This window comes from Haemaphysalis longicornis, unplaced genomic scaffold (assembly GCF_048455015.1).
Source record: "Haemaphysalis longicornis isolate Haplotype H1 unplaced genomic scaffold, Haemaphysalis longicornis Haplotype H1 scaffold_2, whole genome shotgun sequence".
NCBI lineage: Eukaryota > Metazoa > Arthropoda > Arachnida > Ixodida > Ixodidae > Haemaphysalis > Haemaphysalis longicornis.
This window is the reverse complement of record NW_027526295.1, coordinates 97,521,430-97,537,123: the sequence shown is the minus strand read 5'-3', so window position 1 is coordinate 97,537,123 and position 15,694 is coordinate 97,521,430. Positions and strand designations below refer to the sequence as shown.

General features: G+C 45.8%; 1 protein-coding gene across 1 annotated transcript in view; it reads right to left on the bottom strand.

Moving 5' to 3' along the window:
• The window catches only part of LOC144169046 (mannose-P-dolichol utilization defect 1 protein-like), a 67,366-nt gene that overhangs the window by 49,465 nt on the left and 2,207 nt on the right, over nucleotides 1-15,694 (bottom strand). The window contains exon 3 of the mRNA XM_077698043.1: nucleotides 13,370-13,502. Coding sequence (XP_077554169.1) covers nucleotides 13,370-13,502 — 133 coding nt within the window. The remainder of the gene's footprint in view (nucleotides 1-13,369; nucleotides 13,503-15,694) is intronic.

Genomic DNA, 15,694 nt, shown 5'->3' with positions numbered 1-15,694 from the left:
GGGCTCCAGCTCTTCACAGCCACGCTGAGACTCCCCCACGTCAATGCTGGTCACTCAAGGAATGCATGTTTATGGACATTTGGTGTAGGACTTTGTGTTCACTTTCATAGAGGACCACACAGTTTTTCTTGGGGTTGAGTATTAACCTTTTGCTTAGGAGTTTGTTTGGTTTGTGTTGTTTGGTTGGTTTTGTGTGATTCAGTGGTTTTACGCGGTTTGGGATAAATGTCTGTTTTCTTGAGGGAGCCATGAAGAGAAAGTAACACTTTGTTTAATTTGGAATGAGTAGGCTTCAGTACCTCACTCAGCTCAATTCCAGCCACAAAAGACATTTCTCAGACAAAAAAAAAAAAAAAAAAAAAAAAACCGCAAGTAGTACTGAAAAATTTTCATATTTCACACTATGCAGTGACGTGTTGATTTGATTGAAGGGTTTAACGCGCCGACGTAACACAGGCGATGAGGCGCACGTACTGGAGGGCTCTAGATTAATTGTGACCACCTGGGGATCTTTAATGCGCGCTGAAATCTGGTACACACGGGCGTTTTCCCTTTTCGCCTCCATCAGAAAAGTGGCCACTGCGGCCGGGAATATCATTGTTATCAGGACAAAGCAGTCTATGATAAACCCAACTTGCATTCTATCTTCTATTCTAAGATAAAATGCAAGTTGGGTTCATTGGAAACATTCCCTAGTAGAATAACACTGACACCAACTTCGACACAAGCTTCACTAAAATAAGCTGTGCAATGAGGAAACCAGAGAAGAGGCATGCGACACCCTAGCTACTTTCGCACACTGAACTCATGACACATTATGGGCAGCTTGTTGCGGTTGGGTGAGGCAGACAGAATCCAATATAAATTAAACAAGGATTATAAGCTTGCACAATGAGATGTTCACGCTTAAGTTTACTACACATTCTTTTTATAGCAGTAACAATGGTGGGGTATGAACTAACACGTGAACTATGAAGTTATGAACTAATACGTGAACATAGAAGCACCAGAGCGTACGAGGCGCACTATGCTGCCGGCTGAAGCTGCACAGCCGTGGGATGTGTTGCGCTTGTCTACCACGACACTGGCCAACTGGTGTAAGCGACATCGCCACTTCTGTGACCCTGCTGCTCAAGCATACTCAATCTTTCATGGATGATTACTATAAATCGCAACAAAGCCAGGTACAAATCCGGACAAAAACAGAACAAGTGCGGACAGCGATCCTCGAGCATTATTGTCCCACCATCTATGATGGCGAATGGTGAACAAAGCAACGCAAAAGACTGTTTGCTATTCGCAGCAGCCATAGAGAACACACTAACTTTCGTGTTAGGTACGTTCCCTGAAAACATAATCGCTGATGTCATGAAACACTTGATTTAGCGAGAGAATTAAAATTTTGGCTTCACATGTTTAATTTTTCAGTGAATAAAGGATCGTTTGCTGGCGGACAAGCACTGGGGGCACTATAAAACGCAAAAACTTTTTGAATGAAACAACGTTGTATTTTGTCTTCATGGCCCCTTTAAGCCTGTCTCTGTTTCCCTCGTCCGTTCTTTTTTTCCCAGACACGACACGTGACAGTTATTTCATGTATGTGACAGTGGCTTCATTACACTTTCTGTGAGACCACAATGTAAATGTAAGGCATTTACACCACTTGCAAGAAACTGTTGACAGGACCTGCTACCTCGTGCGGTTCGTGTTCTTGCACGTCTGCATGCGACAACGTGGTCAGTGGATTGCTTTCTTGAACACCAAATTTCCTTGGTGAGTGCAGTGTGCTACTTGTTTAACAGGCTCAGTTGGATGAAGCAAGCCCGGTCTTGTTGTACTGGGATGAGAGCACAGATTGGCAAAAGAGGCGTCACATCTGCAAACACATTCCTTTTTTCAGAGTAGAGCTGTTTAAGCTCTTGGTTGTGCAGTCTATACGCAAAAAAAAATACCATGGAAATGCGAGCACACCGCGAGTTTGCGTCTTATCAGGAATGCCCTGAAAAAATACCAAGAAAATGCAGAGTGCAAAATGTTAGGAGATGGAACAAACCACCACTGGTGCGCTTCACCATGTTAACCCGACGTAGAAGAAGACGATAGCATGTACCCCGAGTGCTCATGCTAATCAGCCGCTCATTAAATCATCCCTTCATCTGCCTTGGTTGGTGTCTTCCATCTTGCTGCTGTGTAACATGTTTTGCCACTACCTGGTCACGGCTCCGGGAGAAGCTAGGGTCCCGATTTCTCTGCTTTACGATAACAGCGATGAGGAGTTGTTGTTTCTGCAGATATACCTGATTCAGGCGCGTAAGATCAAGTCTCTCTACTCGACCCCGTTCGCAATGGCCAGCAGTGAATTAGATGATGAAGAAGGAAACAAAGATGAGCGCAAATGAATTCGAAAGCTAAACAGCCCCTATGAAAAGATGCACAACTGTCCGGAACACACAATGCTCGATGATATTGAACAGTCTTATCGCCGCTTTGGCGTGTACAACGAGGGTCAACCACTTGGAGATTTTCATAGCCGGAGTCCGTCGTCCCTGTGTCTTGTGCAAGCGATGCCCCGATCAGAAGTGGGTCGACTCATTCAACCCCTGGATTGCTTCCGTCCTCAACTCCAACATGATCATTGAGGTCATTCTCGATCACTATGCCTGTGCCACGTATTTCACCGACTACATGAACAAGGCCGACCGTAGAATGTCTAACCTGCACAAGGCCGTGGCAGAGATTTTGAAGGACCGCGGCGACATTGGTTACCTCGAAGTGCTCAAGGTGCTCGCTTTGAACATGCTCAAGGCGGTCGAGATGTTGGCCCAGGAAGCCACATGGTTTCTCCTCTTTCGGGACATGTCCGAGAAGAGTCGGGGAGTTGTTTACATTCCCACGTGCTTCCCCGAGGAGCAAGTGCGAGTCCGCAAGGCCAACAAGGAGCTTGAATAACTTCCTCCTAGGTAAGGCTGCCAGCTCTGCTGTTTCTCCAGCCTTGTGCCACTAGTGCAAGCTGAGTCTTTCTTTTTTTTTAAAGCAAAGCTTTGTACCTCTACACCCCAAGGGTTCTTTTGCGACCGCTGGTGTCAGCAGAAGACTCATACGAACAAATAAAAGAAGTTACTGGCACCACCAGGAATCGAACCTGGAACGGATGGAGAAACAGAGTGAGAGCCCATTGTCTTACCGTTTGAGCTACAAGCCCACGTGGAGATGGAGAAGACAGACGGTGCCCTCACCGAGAACATCTGTGGGTTTACCCCCCGCATTTTTGCACAAAGCCATGGGATAGCGTCCCGCGACCTCTTGCGCCGTTGTGCCCATGGCACGTGTAGTAGCTATGTGCACGCCTTGCGCATGCGCTAGGAGTTAGTAAAAATTAAAGGAAGCTCACAGCAATGCATAGCATCTCACTCCTCTTCCGTCTCTGCCGCCGATCTCATCACCTCCGTCAGTGGCGGCAGAGATGAAGAAGAAGTGAGATCGTCTAACCCAGTGTTTGAGCTTCGACTCAGGTACTTCACCAATACAACTCAACCAAATACCATTTATGGATCATGCAGATTTAACCTTAGCAACGAATATCTCTTTGAAGTAATAAAGGGTGTGGTTAAATGCATTTCACTTGTGTCTGGTTTCACTCTTTGTACAGCCGCGCGTGTGAATTCAAGTGAAATCGCATGGGTAATTGTTGTGGGCATCGCTTACAGCTTCGCTTTCCAACCACCTTCACAGGGTGGATTGGCGCGCTTTTTTTTTTTTAATGGGGATAAAGTTGCCAGCACGGATATTCACTCCTGGCGCCTAAATCAGAAGCAGAACCTCACACCGTATGCCCTTCTCCCTCAAATCGTTCCACAATTGGATGGTCCAGTGCTGCCAACTTGGGCTTTTTCATTGATGCTGATTATTACATCAAGCTGTGCCACAGGGATGACAGCTTGTCGTCTGCTGCAGTGTCGTCTGGCGAGGGTTCTCTGAGGGCCAGGTACAAAGCCCTAGATTGGGCTGAAAGGTGGTCGCTGCAATCACAGCAGGCATCCTAAAGGTAGTCCAGCCGAGAAAAAGCATTTTGGTGACTGTGAGGTGTGGATTAACCTTTAAAATTTGTCCCTGACCTGACCTGCCAATCGCAGCTAAAGCTGTGTCTGACCAATAAGCTGCAGTGCTGTCCTACATGTGCAGAAACAAGACACACATCAGCAGCAAGCAGCTTACTGTTGACTAAAACTTGGTGCCATCACATGGCTGTTGTAGAAAAGGTCTTGTCAAACATTTAAAGATGCCGTGAAGACAAAATACAAGTTTGTTAGTTAAAAAGACTGTTTTCTCTCGATAACATGAATATCAATTTTATCACAAACTTCAAACAAATAATGCAGACCTTAAAGGGGCCATGAAGACAAAACGCAAGTTTGGTTCATTCAAAAGATTGCCTCGTTAAAATCATGCTGACACTACCTTTTAACGTAAACCTCTCTCAAATAAGTGTATAATTAGGAAAAAAGGGAATGGCCATGTGACCCACAAGGTCATTTCCCGCAACAGAACCTCTGATGTTATACCAGCCAGCTCTGTGATTGGCGGAGGTTGAAAAAAGCACACACAAATTATGCAGAATTTATAAGCTTGCCGAACGAGCTATTTCCGCTTAAATTTAGGGCACATTCTTTTTATATCAGTAAGAATGGTGGGACAAACATTGGAAGTTACGAAAGCACACGTAAACATAGAAGTACCGATGCGTGCTGCTGTTGGTACTACGTTTAGATGCACAGCACTGCGGGCCTTTGGGGTTGTCTCAGACGACACTGGCCGACTGACGCAAGCGACGGTGTCTTACGTAACCATATTTGTCGAGCGAGCAGCATGTTTCACGAAACAATTACGTGTTTTGTTCATGAACAAAAACAAGCCAGTTTCAAATATGGTCACAAACAAACCAAAGGCAGAAAACAACTTGCCGTGGTGTGGTGGCGCCATCTACGATGACTAACAGTACGCAAGTCTCCGCTCCAGACTAAGTTTAGCTGAAAGACCTGTTCTTATGATGTCATTGCGAACGTCATTCAAGCACATGTTTTGGCGCGAGAATCAAAATTTTAGCTTACACTGATTAATTTCGCAGTGAATAAAGCATCGTTTGCTTCCAGACAAGCACTGGGGGCACTATACGCCTCGAGCGCGGCCTGTAGGGGCGCCACTGAAATCCCCCTAGCGGCCCGTTTCGAAAGCAGCCGCAGGAGTCCGCGTCCCGCTCCCCGCTGTCGCCCCTGCTTTTGCGGCACGTTCACGACAGAGATTTACCATTCGCGGGCATTTGAAATCCATGTTTATGTGGAGCAGTCACTCTGTACGCAAATGGGGTGTGTTTACGAGAGTGTAAATGTTTCTGACGCGATCTTAGTGTGGTATATTCGGTCTGTATAAGCGCCAGGTGTCTGTCACAGGACAGCGTCGCGGAACCGGTGTATGATGGAGCCGATTGTAGTTACACTGCCCTGAATTTACTAGCAGTGTCTCCGTAACCACCGGTTCCTCAGATGTTCATACTACGCTACGATGTAAATCAGTTTTGTGCACTTACATATTCAGCGGAGCACTCATACCTGACAGCACGCTAGTTACGTTTGCCAATATTATACATCTGATATTAATCACCACCATTTACAAGCCAGTCTGTGTTAATTCCGGGAATATTCAACAAAAGTACAATGGACAATGCATAATTATACTCTGGGATCAGCACACGACAGAGTCGTCTTGTCGTGAGGTGAGCGCCCGCAAACATTCATCTGCTACATATATCCTCTGCAAGCAGCGCGGAGACGGGCTTAGAATATAATCCACGTCTGCGAATAAATCCTTCTACGAAATATCATCATATGGTAGAATAAAGCAGAAACGAAAATCAGAGGGCCTTATCACATGCCACACACTTCCAACGACCCCTTTCATCGCTTGTTTAACTACCTACATGTATACTTCCAAAAATGCGTCCACCGTACGATCAGCTGTTCATTGAAGTCGAAAAACAAAAGGACAGTGAACGGGAGTTTTGTGTGTGTGATTACTTAAGCATTGATTGCTTGATTCCGTTCCGCATTTGTACATTCCGTTCCGCATTTGTACACAGCCCCCTCCCCCCCCCCCATGTTTCGCGAAATAGCAGTGCATTTCGCGTATAGTTGGTCTGGTGACCCCTATCTGGCTCAAGTTTCGACAAACGTCTTTACCATGTCAGAAGCTGCACTGTTTTTTTTTTTTTTTTTTCATTTCTGTTAGAGCTATTATGTTTCTTCCACACTTGCACAGCATTTATTTTTTCGTGGTTTCATATTAGATTGCCTTGGCTCTTGCTATAAGGCGTGTGTGGGCAAATATTTAACGACGCACAGGCTTGGAATATACTTAACATTTTCCCATGTTTTATATTCTTATAAAAGGCATAAGTTATTGTCCGGGATTGGGTTATCATGTCCCCGGAACATATTTTTCTGCTACGTATATATTCGAAACGAAGCCGCATTCGTTGTCCACGCTGCAAAATGAAGTTAACCTCTCACTTCGCCAGTATCAGGTCTAAACGATGCGACAGAAAATTCATTTCTGCTTGACGTATTTGGAGGTGACAGTGGTGATATGCTGCTACCGTCGCCGATGCCTGAAACAGCCGCGACAAAGTGCGCAGAACCGCGTCCCCGGGTATACTCTTTCAGGCGATCCCGTACTCTACGAAGACGCAGCCTGCTTTTTAAGCGAACTAAACGCACCTGTAGCGGCCACCATCATCGTCATTGGCCACTGCCGCCAGCGTCAGCAGCGCGTGGCCTCGACACGCAGGACGAGCCACGCGACACAGAACATCATGGCCTCCGTACTGCTCGGCCGCACTCCACGGGCGCTCTCCGATTCTCGGGCCCATGTTGTCGTCCCCACGCAACTCTAAATAAATGTAGGCCCTGCCGCACCGCCTCATCAGCCGCCTACACACTCTTTGCTAATATACGTCACCATAACAAGTTTTTTGGGGGCCCGGAAAGGCGAAAAGAAGCAAAACAGAACCAAAACACTGAACGAGCCCCTATCAGCCACGCAGCGCAACTCCCGTCAACGCCGTGGTGAAGCGGCGGCAGGCGGCGCAGCGATCGCGAAGCTCGAGGCGTATAGAACACGAAAATGCTAACCCACTCCTATCATTTTGTTTTTAGTGCCGACCTCTATTGTGTCATTCCTGCCCATATTCCGTCACTGTAGTGCAGAACTTGAAAGTTTTTCAATACTCATTGCATCTTTTTGTTAAAATGTTGCTGGTCGATGTTGTTGCCACCAAGGGTGCTGGGTCAGATGTCATTACCAGCACAGGCTTGGCAGTGTGCTTTGGAGTGAGTTCTGCCCCACCACACAGCAATGTCAGGTGCCGGTGCAAACAGTGACTGCAATGTAAGGATCTTGTGGCCTTGCAGACGTGGGCCATGTAGTTCCTTTTGCTGCAGGGGAAGCAGTGCCTGCCCTTTTGGAATTGGCGTCACTTCTCTTGTCCTCGCATCAACGTAGTGTGGTTTGCGATTCCACGGCCTCATGCATAACACCGTAGTGGCGAAAAAACAGAGACACTTGAATTTATTGATTTTGGGTAGAACTGGGTTCCCGCGAGCGGTAGTGCCGAGTTAATACCGAAATCCTAGCCAGATGTGATAACCTCTGGAAGCGTGGTATTTCGAGATTTGGGAGGGCAGCATCGGAGACGCAACCATGGCTGGCAGAATTGCTCACCGCAAGACTGAGTTCGCCATCAGAGAAGTGAGAGGTACACAGGAAGATTGGGCAGTGAGGTGCACATGCCTGAATTTGGTTGACTGTGTTCTCGTACCCCAGACTGTTGCAAAGTTGGCATTAAAGGCCTCGTCAGTAAGTTTGGCTTGGAACTGGGAGCCTAGTGCACATATATTATCTACTTTGGGTTCTCAGGTCGACGTTGCTCTCAATTCTCTGCTCAGGGGCGGAAGTGTTGAGTACCACGGAGCTTAGCACTGTGATGGCCTTCGCAGTGGCAGCGCACAGGCATCTACAAAAGTGATGCTCACCAACCATGGAAAAGCGAGCCGGAAGAATAGGCGGGTTTTCGACCTGAGTGTTTGGAGAAGGGGATCAGACAGAACGTGGGACACAGTTTACTGACTATCATAGGAGCCAATCGAACACGGAGTAAAGCCACAGTGACAGCCGATTGTTGTTTCTGCTCCTATTTGCAGCATTTGGCATTTTAAAAGAAAGAAACTGCGGGAGCACCTAAGCTTTTTTTTTTTTTTTTTTTTTTGTATTGCGCTGCTGAGCACGAGGTCGCGGGTTCGATTCCCGGCTGCGGCGGCCGCTTTTCTGATGGAGGCGAAAAGCAAAAACGCCCGTGTGTACGAGATTTCGGCGCACGTTAAAGATCCCCAGGTGGTCAAAATTAATCCGGAGCCCTCCACTACGGCGCGCCTCATCGCCTGCGTTGCGTCGGCGCGTTAAACCCTACAATCAAATCAAATCAAGCTTTTTTGTATGATAAGAGAATGTGTGAGCATTACTTCTCGCTGAGTTGTGCCGCCAAGTTTAATATTGCTGACTCTTGTGCTGCGGAGTTTAGTGTTTCAGCTTAGTGCTGTTCAGCAGAAGTGTGCGAATATCAAATTTAGGACTGCGAATTGAATACGAAGGGTAAAATACGATTGCAAATGGAAACGAATATTTTGAATGCAAATACATACTTGCTTTACTGTATACACAGCTTCTAAAATGTAGCTACAAAAAAAAGGAGAGAAAAGAAATCTTGGGTACTAGACAAGAAAATGACACAAGAAAGAAAAACTAAATAATCAGACAAGACGCAAAAGAGTGGGACAAAATATTTGGCACATAAGTGCTGCCATGAAGAAATGCAGGTCCCTCAACATGCTGTGAATACAGGAAGTATATTTGAATGGCTCCAGCCCGTCCAGTCATTGAAGAGAGCCTAGGCACCCTAGCGGCTGGTATGGCCTGACTGAAAGCCTACAAGTACTAATAACTATTGATTTCTCACTCATGTCATGATATTGGCCAGAAACTTTTTTTCAGCTCATCAATTTTAAACAAGTAGTGTTCAACTTTCACCAACATGCAATACTTCCGTGCAATACTTCCATGTGTTACTTTTTTTTGCAAAGCTTTAGTGTTATGCTGCAACACACAGGTATGTCACGCAGTGAAGCTTGACATTCTGCATGTCGTGTGGCAAAGCCAACATTTATAGCTCTATCATTCGTAAATTTTAAATATCCAAAAACTTCAAATATTTCAAACAGTAAAGCTGTGCTGCAAATCGAATAGAATTACAGGCACCATTTCCAAAATATTGAATGTTTCAAATATTCACATACCACAACTATTTAGAGTAAGTGTCTTGTGCTGCAAATACAAATGACACTGGGAAAATGGTCACATTGCTACATGAGGGATTTCTGGAATGGACTGATGGTCTGAAACTTTGATCCACTCTTGGGCATGGTGACACCTAAAATGTGAAGATGAGGTGCATTAGGCATGGGTTGGTTGTTAATGTAAAGGCCTGGGTCTGGGGTAAGTTGTGCTGTCTTTCTGTCGTGCATTTGCTGCGTGTGAGGAGAACTGGTCTCTCAGGGGCAAAGTCAGCTCTTCCCTCTTAAAGGTGTCCTTGTGCTGTGTCAATGGACTTCCATAGAGCATCTGGAAGTGAGATATCAGTACAGAGAGCCTATCATAGGTTTGGGTAGTCATTGAGTGGGAGTGGGAGGTTTTCTATGGTACATAAAATTGAAAAGCAGGGGGGAATAACTGAGCCCTGAGGAGTTCTTGTGGGTTTAACTTGGAAGGTATTGGATCTGAAATGCCCAAGTTTGGTCGGTCATAGCAGCGCGATTGGAGAGGAAGGCAGTGACGTAATCGTAGTCGCTGCCCACAGTTGATGGACGCAAGGTCTTTGAGAATGGCGTTGTGCAAGATGTTATCAAAGGTTCGCTTGATGTCGAGTGCAAGAATGGAGCGCTGATGTTGGTTGGTCAGGTCGCTGAATATGTTTCCATTGAGTTGTAGCAGTATGGGGAAAGACGGGGTCAGGAGCCGTGCATGGTAGTATGGAAGTCGTCGTGGTCTTCGATAAAGTTCAATATGGCCTCAGTGCAGCTTGGCATGACCTTTGAGCAATGAGGATAGGCTTGAGACGAAGGCAGAATAACTCTGCCCATAACAAAACAAAGTTGAGTCCGTGGACTTGCAGTGGCATTTCAGTAAGTGGCTTGCTGTCAGAATGGGTCCAGTGTGTGAAAAGCAGCGTGTAGTCGATATTGAGGATTAATAAACACTATTACCTTGCATGCAAAGTGCGTTCATTCTATGACTAACACGTTAAGTGAAAAATTGGCAAGCACTTTCTAAGTAGAGGACACAAACACACTTTCTTTACGTGTTTGCGCACATTTAGCTTGCTTTTGATTACAGCAATTCCCTATGATGCAAATATTCTTCGCTACCTACACTGTAGTACAGTGCCACTACACTATGAATCTTTGCAGTTCTCACAACATGTCTAACAAAGTGGTCTACATTGCCTAATTCTTTGTAACATTTTTTTTTGTTGAGCACTACTACACACTACTACTACTTTCATAATTATGCCGCATCAACTTGATTGTTTCAATTCAACATGCACCAAATTCAAACTTATCACCTCAATACTGCTCAAATTCACAGCATAATTTTTTATTACTTGTGGCCATAAACTTCACCCAGCTGGCATGTAAAATATATCATATAATAGCTTTGACGGTGCTGCTTTAAGGTTTAGTAACAAACTTCCGCTTGTTTCTGAAATTAGCGTTAGGTGGAACCGGCTCATTTTGGAGAAAAAAAAAACGCCTCAAATGACGTTAGCTGTGAATGCCCATTAGTTTGGCGCCACACGACAATACTAAATGACATTTACCCAAATGGCATTCAGCGATTGAATGAGCTCGAAGAACACATTCACATTAGCTTCTAAGCAGAATGAGTACTCTCGACAACAGTCGCCTTTCCCCAAGCAAGAAAGTTTGAAATAAAGCGACGAGCACAGTGTCAGAACAGTATCGGTAAATCAATTCCTTTGAATGTTGCTTTTACGCAGAAACAAAGACAAACAGCAGCTTCGCAAAGCTCTGCCATGTTTGCTGCTACCCAGATGTGGTGTGCTTACTTGTCTGAGCTGGTGATGTAAATGTCACGTAAAACCGAGCTGCACTTTCTTCATTTAAAAAGTTGACTCGAGTCGTCTTACTTTAAGAAGTAAAAAGATCAAAAACATTATGAACATATTTACCATAGAACACCTAGTAAGTGCCCCCCTCAACGTGGGGATAGTTCAGGGTATTTTGGGGAGGGGGCCCTTGTTCGGAACTGCCCTGGAATACAATATGGTGGCACAAAAATGTTACTCCCTCCCAAGTAAAAAAAAATAAATAAATAACGCAGTGCTTTCGGAGAAACACATTTTTAATAAAAAAGATGGTGCAACCAAAAGCCTTATTAGAGGACATTCGCTCTAACCAATCTCGAAGCCGTCCAAAGAGTCTTCCATTTCGGATCTAAAGACTACGCCTAGGCACTCTCTTCGCAAGCCCTTACGCTGTTCTGGTGCCAGAGCACCGATGTCAGTGAGGTCATCATGCAGCTCACCGTCCCCGGAACTATCCAGTGTGTTGGAAATACCCTACCCTCTGAACAACGACGCTACCGTCTCCTCTGTGATAACAGCCATCGACTTTGGAAACAAAAGTCGGTGGCATCTCGTCGCAACGGCTTCTGCAGGCTGCCTTTCAGCGTTCCATGTTCAGCCATTCCATGCCTTCGACTTTCTTATTAACTGTATACGAATGCATGTCATGAGCACATTTGACACTGTCAGGCGACAATAACAAAATGGCGAGCATGCGCGTAATATACGGCATGTAATGTGTTCTTGGATTGAATTTTGGATTAGACGAAAGCGCAGCCAGAAGCGCTCCTCAGCGGTTCTGGTTTCCGTAGCTTCAGTTGTCAGAGAGTGGTTGCAGGGGGAAGGGGGGTTTGTTCGGTAGTATGCGAGAACTCCAAATACTCAAATTATGGGCTAGCAGCAGCACTTGCATGCACGAGTGGAAGTGCTTGATCGGTATTTTGCGGTACACTATTATCTTGCATTCCTGCGAGTTTCCTAATCGTCAGTGCTATCATTGTCAAAAAACGTTTATTTTGCTGCGTAGACCAGCACGGAAAGCATATATCGTTTACAGCTAATGAAATTTGCTTTGAATGACATTAGGTTTGCCGTGTGAGAGGGGTGACAAAGGTCACATTTAAGTGTTGCCCAAACTGCGTGAAAGAAGGCGGTTCAACAGAAGGGATCTTTGCTCCAAAATGCAGGAACTGAGTCGCGACACAAAAGCATGGCACAAATGATGAGAGGGAATCAACAGAAAGCCAAGCAAACTTTGCAGACTTCCAAATCAAGTTCCTTCGAACTTTGGAATTTTTACAAGCTGAAGTGACACCTCGAATACGAGGTACGCCGTTGTGTGGGGCTACAAATAAGACCTCCCGAGGATCTTTAACGTGAACCAAAATCTTGACGCATGAACGTCTTCGCTTTTCATCTACCTCGGGAAAACAACTGCTAATGGCATGAAAATGTACATCAAGCTAGAAGACATGCAGGACGAACTTCCCGTCGTCGCTGATGTGTTCAAAACAACCGAGGTGTCCATAAACTTCAAGTTGTACAGGACGACATGCGGGGATGATTAGCCGACCACTATGCCTGCACGGCAACGCGGAACTACGCCTGTGCAGTGCACCGTACCACAGAAATTTCTCTGCACCACTACCTGCACCACTTCTGAATCGAACAGAGCTATTGTCGCAGATGCTCTTAACCACGCAACCTTACGACTGCGCAAGTTTTTTTCCCACGTATAAAACCTGCGTGAGGGCCCTTTTGACAAGACCCCATTACTGATAGCATATGAGTGCTCGCTATTCGCACTCTTAAACGAAATGATAACATTATGATAACCCTTATCAGTGTTCCCTTATCAATGATAACCCTTATCAGTGTCTAAATGGAAACGCCAAGGCCACAGCCACATATCGGAGGCAGACTGGTGTCATGAGACACCAAAAGCATCGCCACACCCTCAGTCTACATATTGTCTCGTCGCATTCACCGTAGCACCATTTATCCTCATCCAAGAAAACCCTCAGACAATTAAAAAGCACGAGCACGAGGCATGTTCTCTCCACGTCCAAAGGGCCAAGGAGTTAGCAGTGCTGGGGCCCCCACAGACAGCGTGGCTCTCACCTGAAGGGGTAGCGCTGTGCGTAGCTGTAGGCGGCCGTCGCCGTCATGCCCATCAGTTCCATGAGCACGGAGGTGACGCTGATGCCCTCGCCACTCTGTGTCTGCACTATCTTCACTATCTGGGGGACCTTCACTGCACGGTGAGGGTGAAAAGGGGAAAAGAATGAGGAACAATAACGGCTGAGAGAAAGTCACCCAAAATAAAACAGGCAGCACTCATTTAGGAACCATGCAGACTGCACGCCGCATGCACGCACTGTTCTGCTTGGGCTGGACCTTTCTATGCACACTGTACCCCTCCAACCTGTTTAGCTTAGGCACCTGAGGAATATGGTAGCATTTGATGTAACTAAACAATAAACAGCGCACCTAATTACTTATAGCTCCCAATTTCTTGAATAAAGTAGTAACGACCACAACGCTTACACTAGTAGATTAGCTACAGATGAAACAAAAGGTGAAAACCAGAGTCCTGCTTCAACATTTCACCCCTCAGCACAAAGAATTGAATCATTCCCTGAAGGGGTAGAAGGGGAGGTACGAAAAAGTGCAGGGAATGAAATTTGGAGAATGCCGAGAAAGAAAAGGAGGCATTCAGCTTTTACAAATGGATCTAATTTTAACAGCTGAAGCTTCTTGTGACGTCGCTAGTGCTGGGCAAGCTTTGCACAGGTGCGTTGCTGTGGCGTGCTCAGTATATTCTGTTGGCCATCTCCAGCAACAGCGATACAACTTGACATGGAAGGGCCACTTGTCATGGGAGGGCCACTTCATAGGGTCCTCAAAACAACAGATAGCCATATCAGCATACATGAATGGAAATCTGCAGACTAAATGCCCGACACCTCCCAACTCCGAACCAAGTTGCTTTTTTCTTCCAAATTTTTTTTCCCGACTGCACCATTAGGTGATCTTCTCTTTCAGCTCCAACAGCTGGTAGACACACACTGTCTCAGTATGTGCACTAGTTTAGTACATGCTTGTTGCCAGGCTACACCAAAAGGCAGTGAATTTGTCTTAGTAGACGCTGAAAAGGGCCTCTGTTTTAGTACACTGAACTTTCATGCTACAACAGTAACACAATTTTATTGTAAATGAAAAATACTGTATGCGTGGATACCACTGTAAAAAAAATTTACCATAAGTTCCCAAAGAAAATTGACAGAAGCACGAAAGCTTTCTCACTTCAAAACTGCATCAAAACCTTTGCTAAAAGTGCATCAACCTTTACTGAAAGTGTGTCCGACCTATGGTCAAACCATCAAAGGCACAAATTGCAAATGAAGATTGAACCCATGTGACGATTTTTCAGGGGCAACACCCCGTAGGGGCTGTGGCTGTTGGTGCCTCCTGTCGTCGTCCGTCTTCATTGCAATCATCATCTAATGAAGTCACGGTACTAAAACACTAGGAAAGTTGTTTACGACTTGCGCTAGAACATAACGAGTACTAAAAAAAAACACCAGGACACTCGTTTACGCCTCACGCTGGAGCACTTTGTAATGCGTCCTAAAAAAACACAGGGACACTCATTTACGCCATGCGCTAGGGAGCTTCGTATTTCAAAGAGGCTTTTACAGCAAATCTGCATACCTCTACCGCCAACCGTTTCATCTCCGTAGGCAAAAACTCCGAGGCGCCAAGAATACACACTCATACACTGCATGCTTCATCCCTCCCCAGGTTTCACGTTAGTGGAGATGGCCCGGGATTTTTTGCACACTATGTAAATGCATCCACGAACAATGTAACGTATACCAATACGTGGTATACGGGATAAAGGTATACTATTCCACTCCTTCTTCATGATCGATGTGTGTACTGTTTTATCTAGAACCGTTCCTTTTTCGGGATTTCCAAGTAACCGTTTTGACACAATGGGAACCCGGTTTCACGCACACGCCGTGTATCCAGACATCTTATCAGAGCTTTTGGGTCGACCAACCTGTCTATGGGGAAATGTATTAGTTTTTTGACAGGACGCCATCAACCCCACTAAGAAAGTTTCCACTTAAAAAATCACCAATGGCAGATCCATTGGTGGATTTTTGAGAATGCGTGAGCATCTCGTCCCTTTCCCTCGTGAACATGAGGCTCAGTCCAATGCTCACAACCCATTCCAGCACCAGACGCTTGCAATGCGAAGTCTCTCATCTGCCCTGTGTGCACTGAGATTAGCACTGTACTGCCCCAGTCGCGACTTTGTTATTGGCATTTCGTCGCCGCTGTTTCCGTTCCTTCCTCTTGCCCCACTGCACTGGCTGCACACTCCATTTAAAAACGTGTACAAGTGGTGACAGAGAGTCACAGGACCACCTGCTGAGA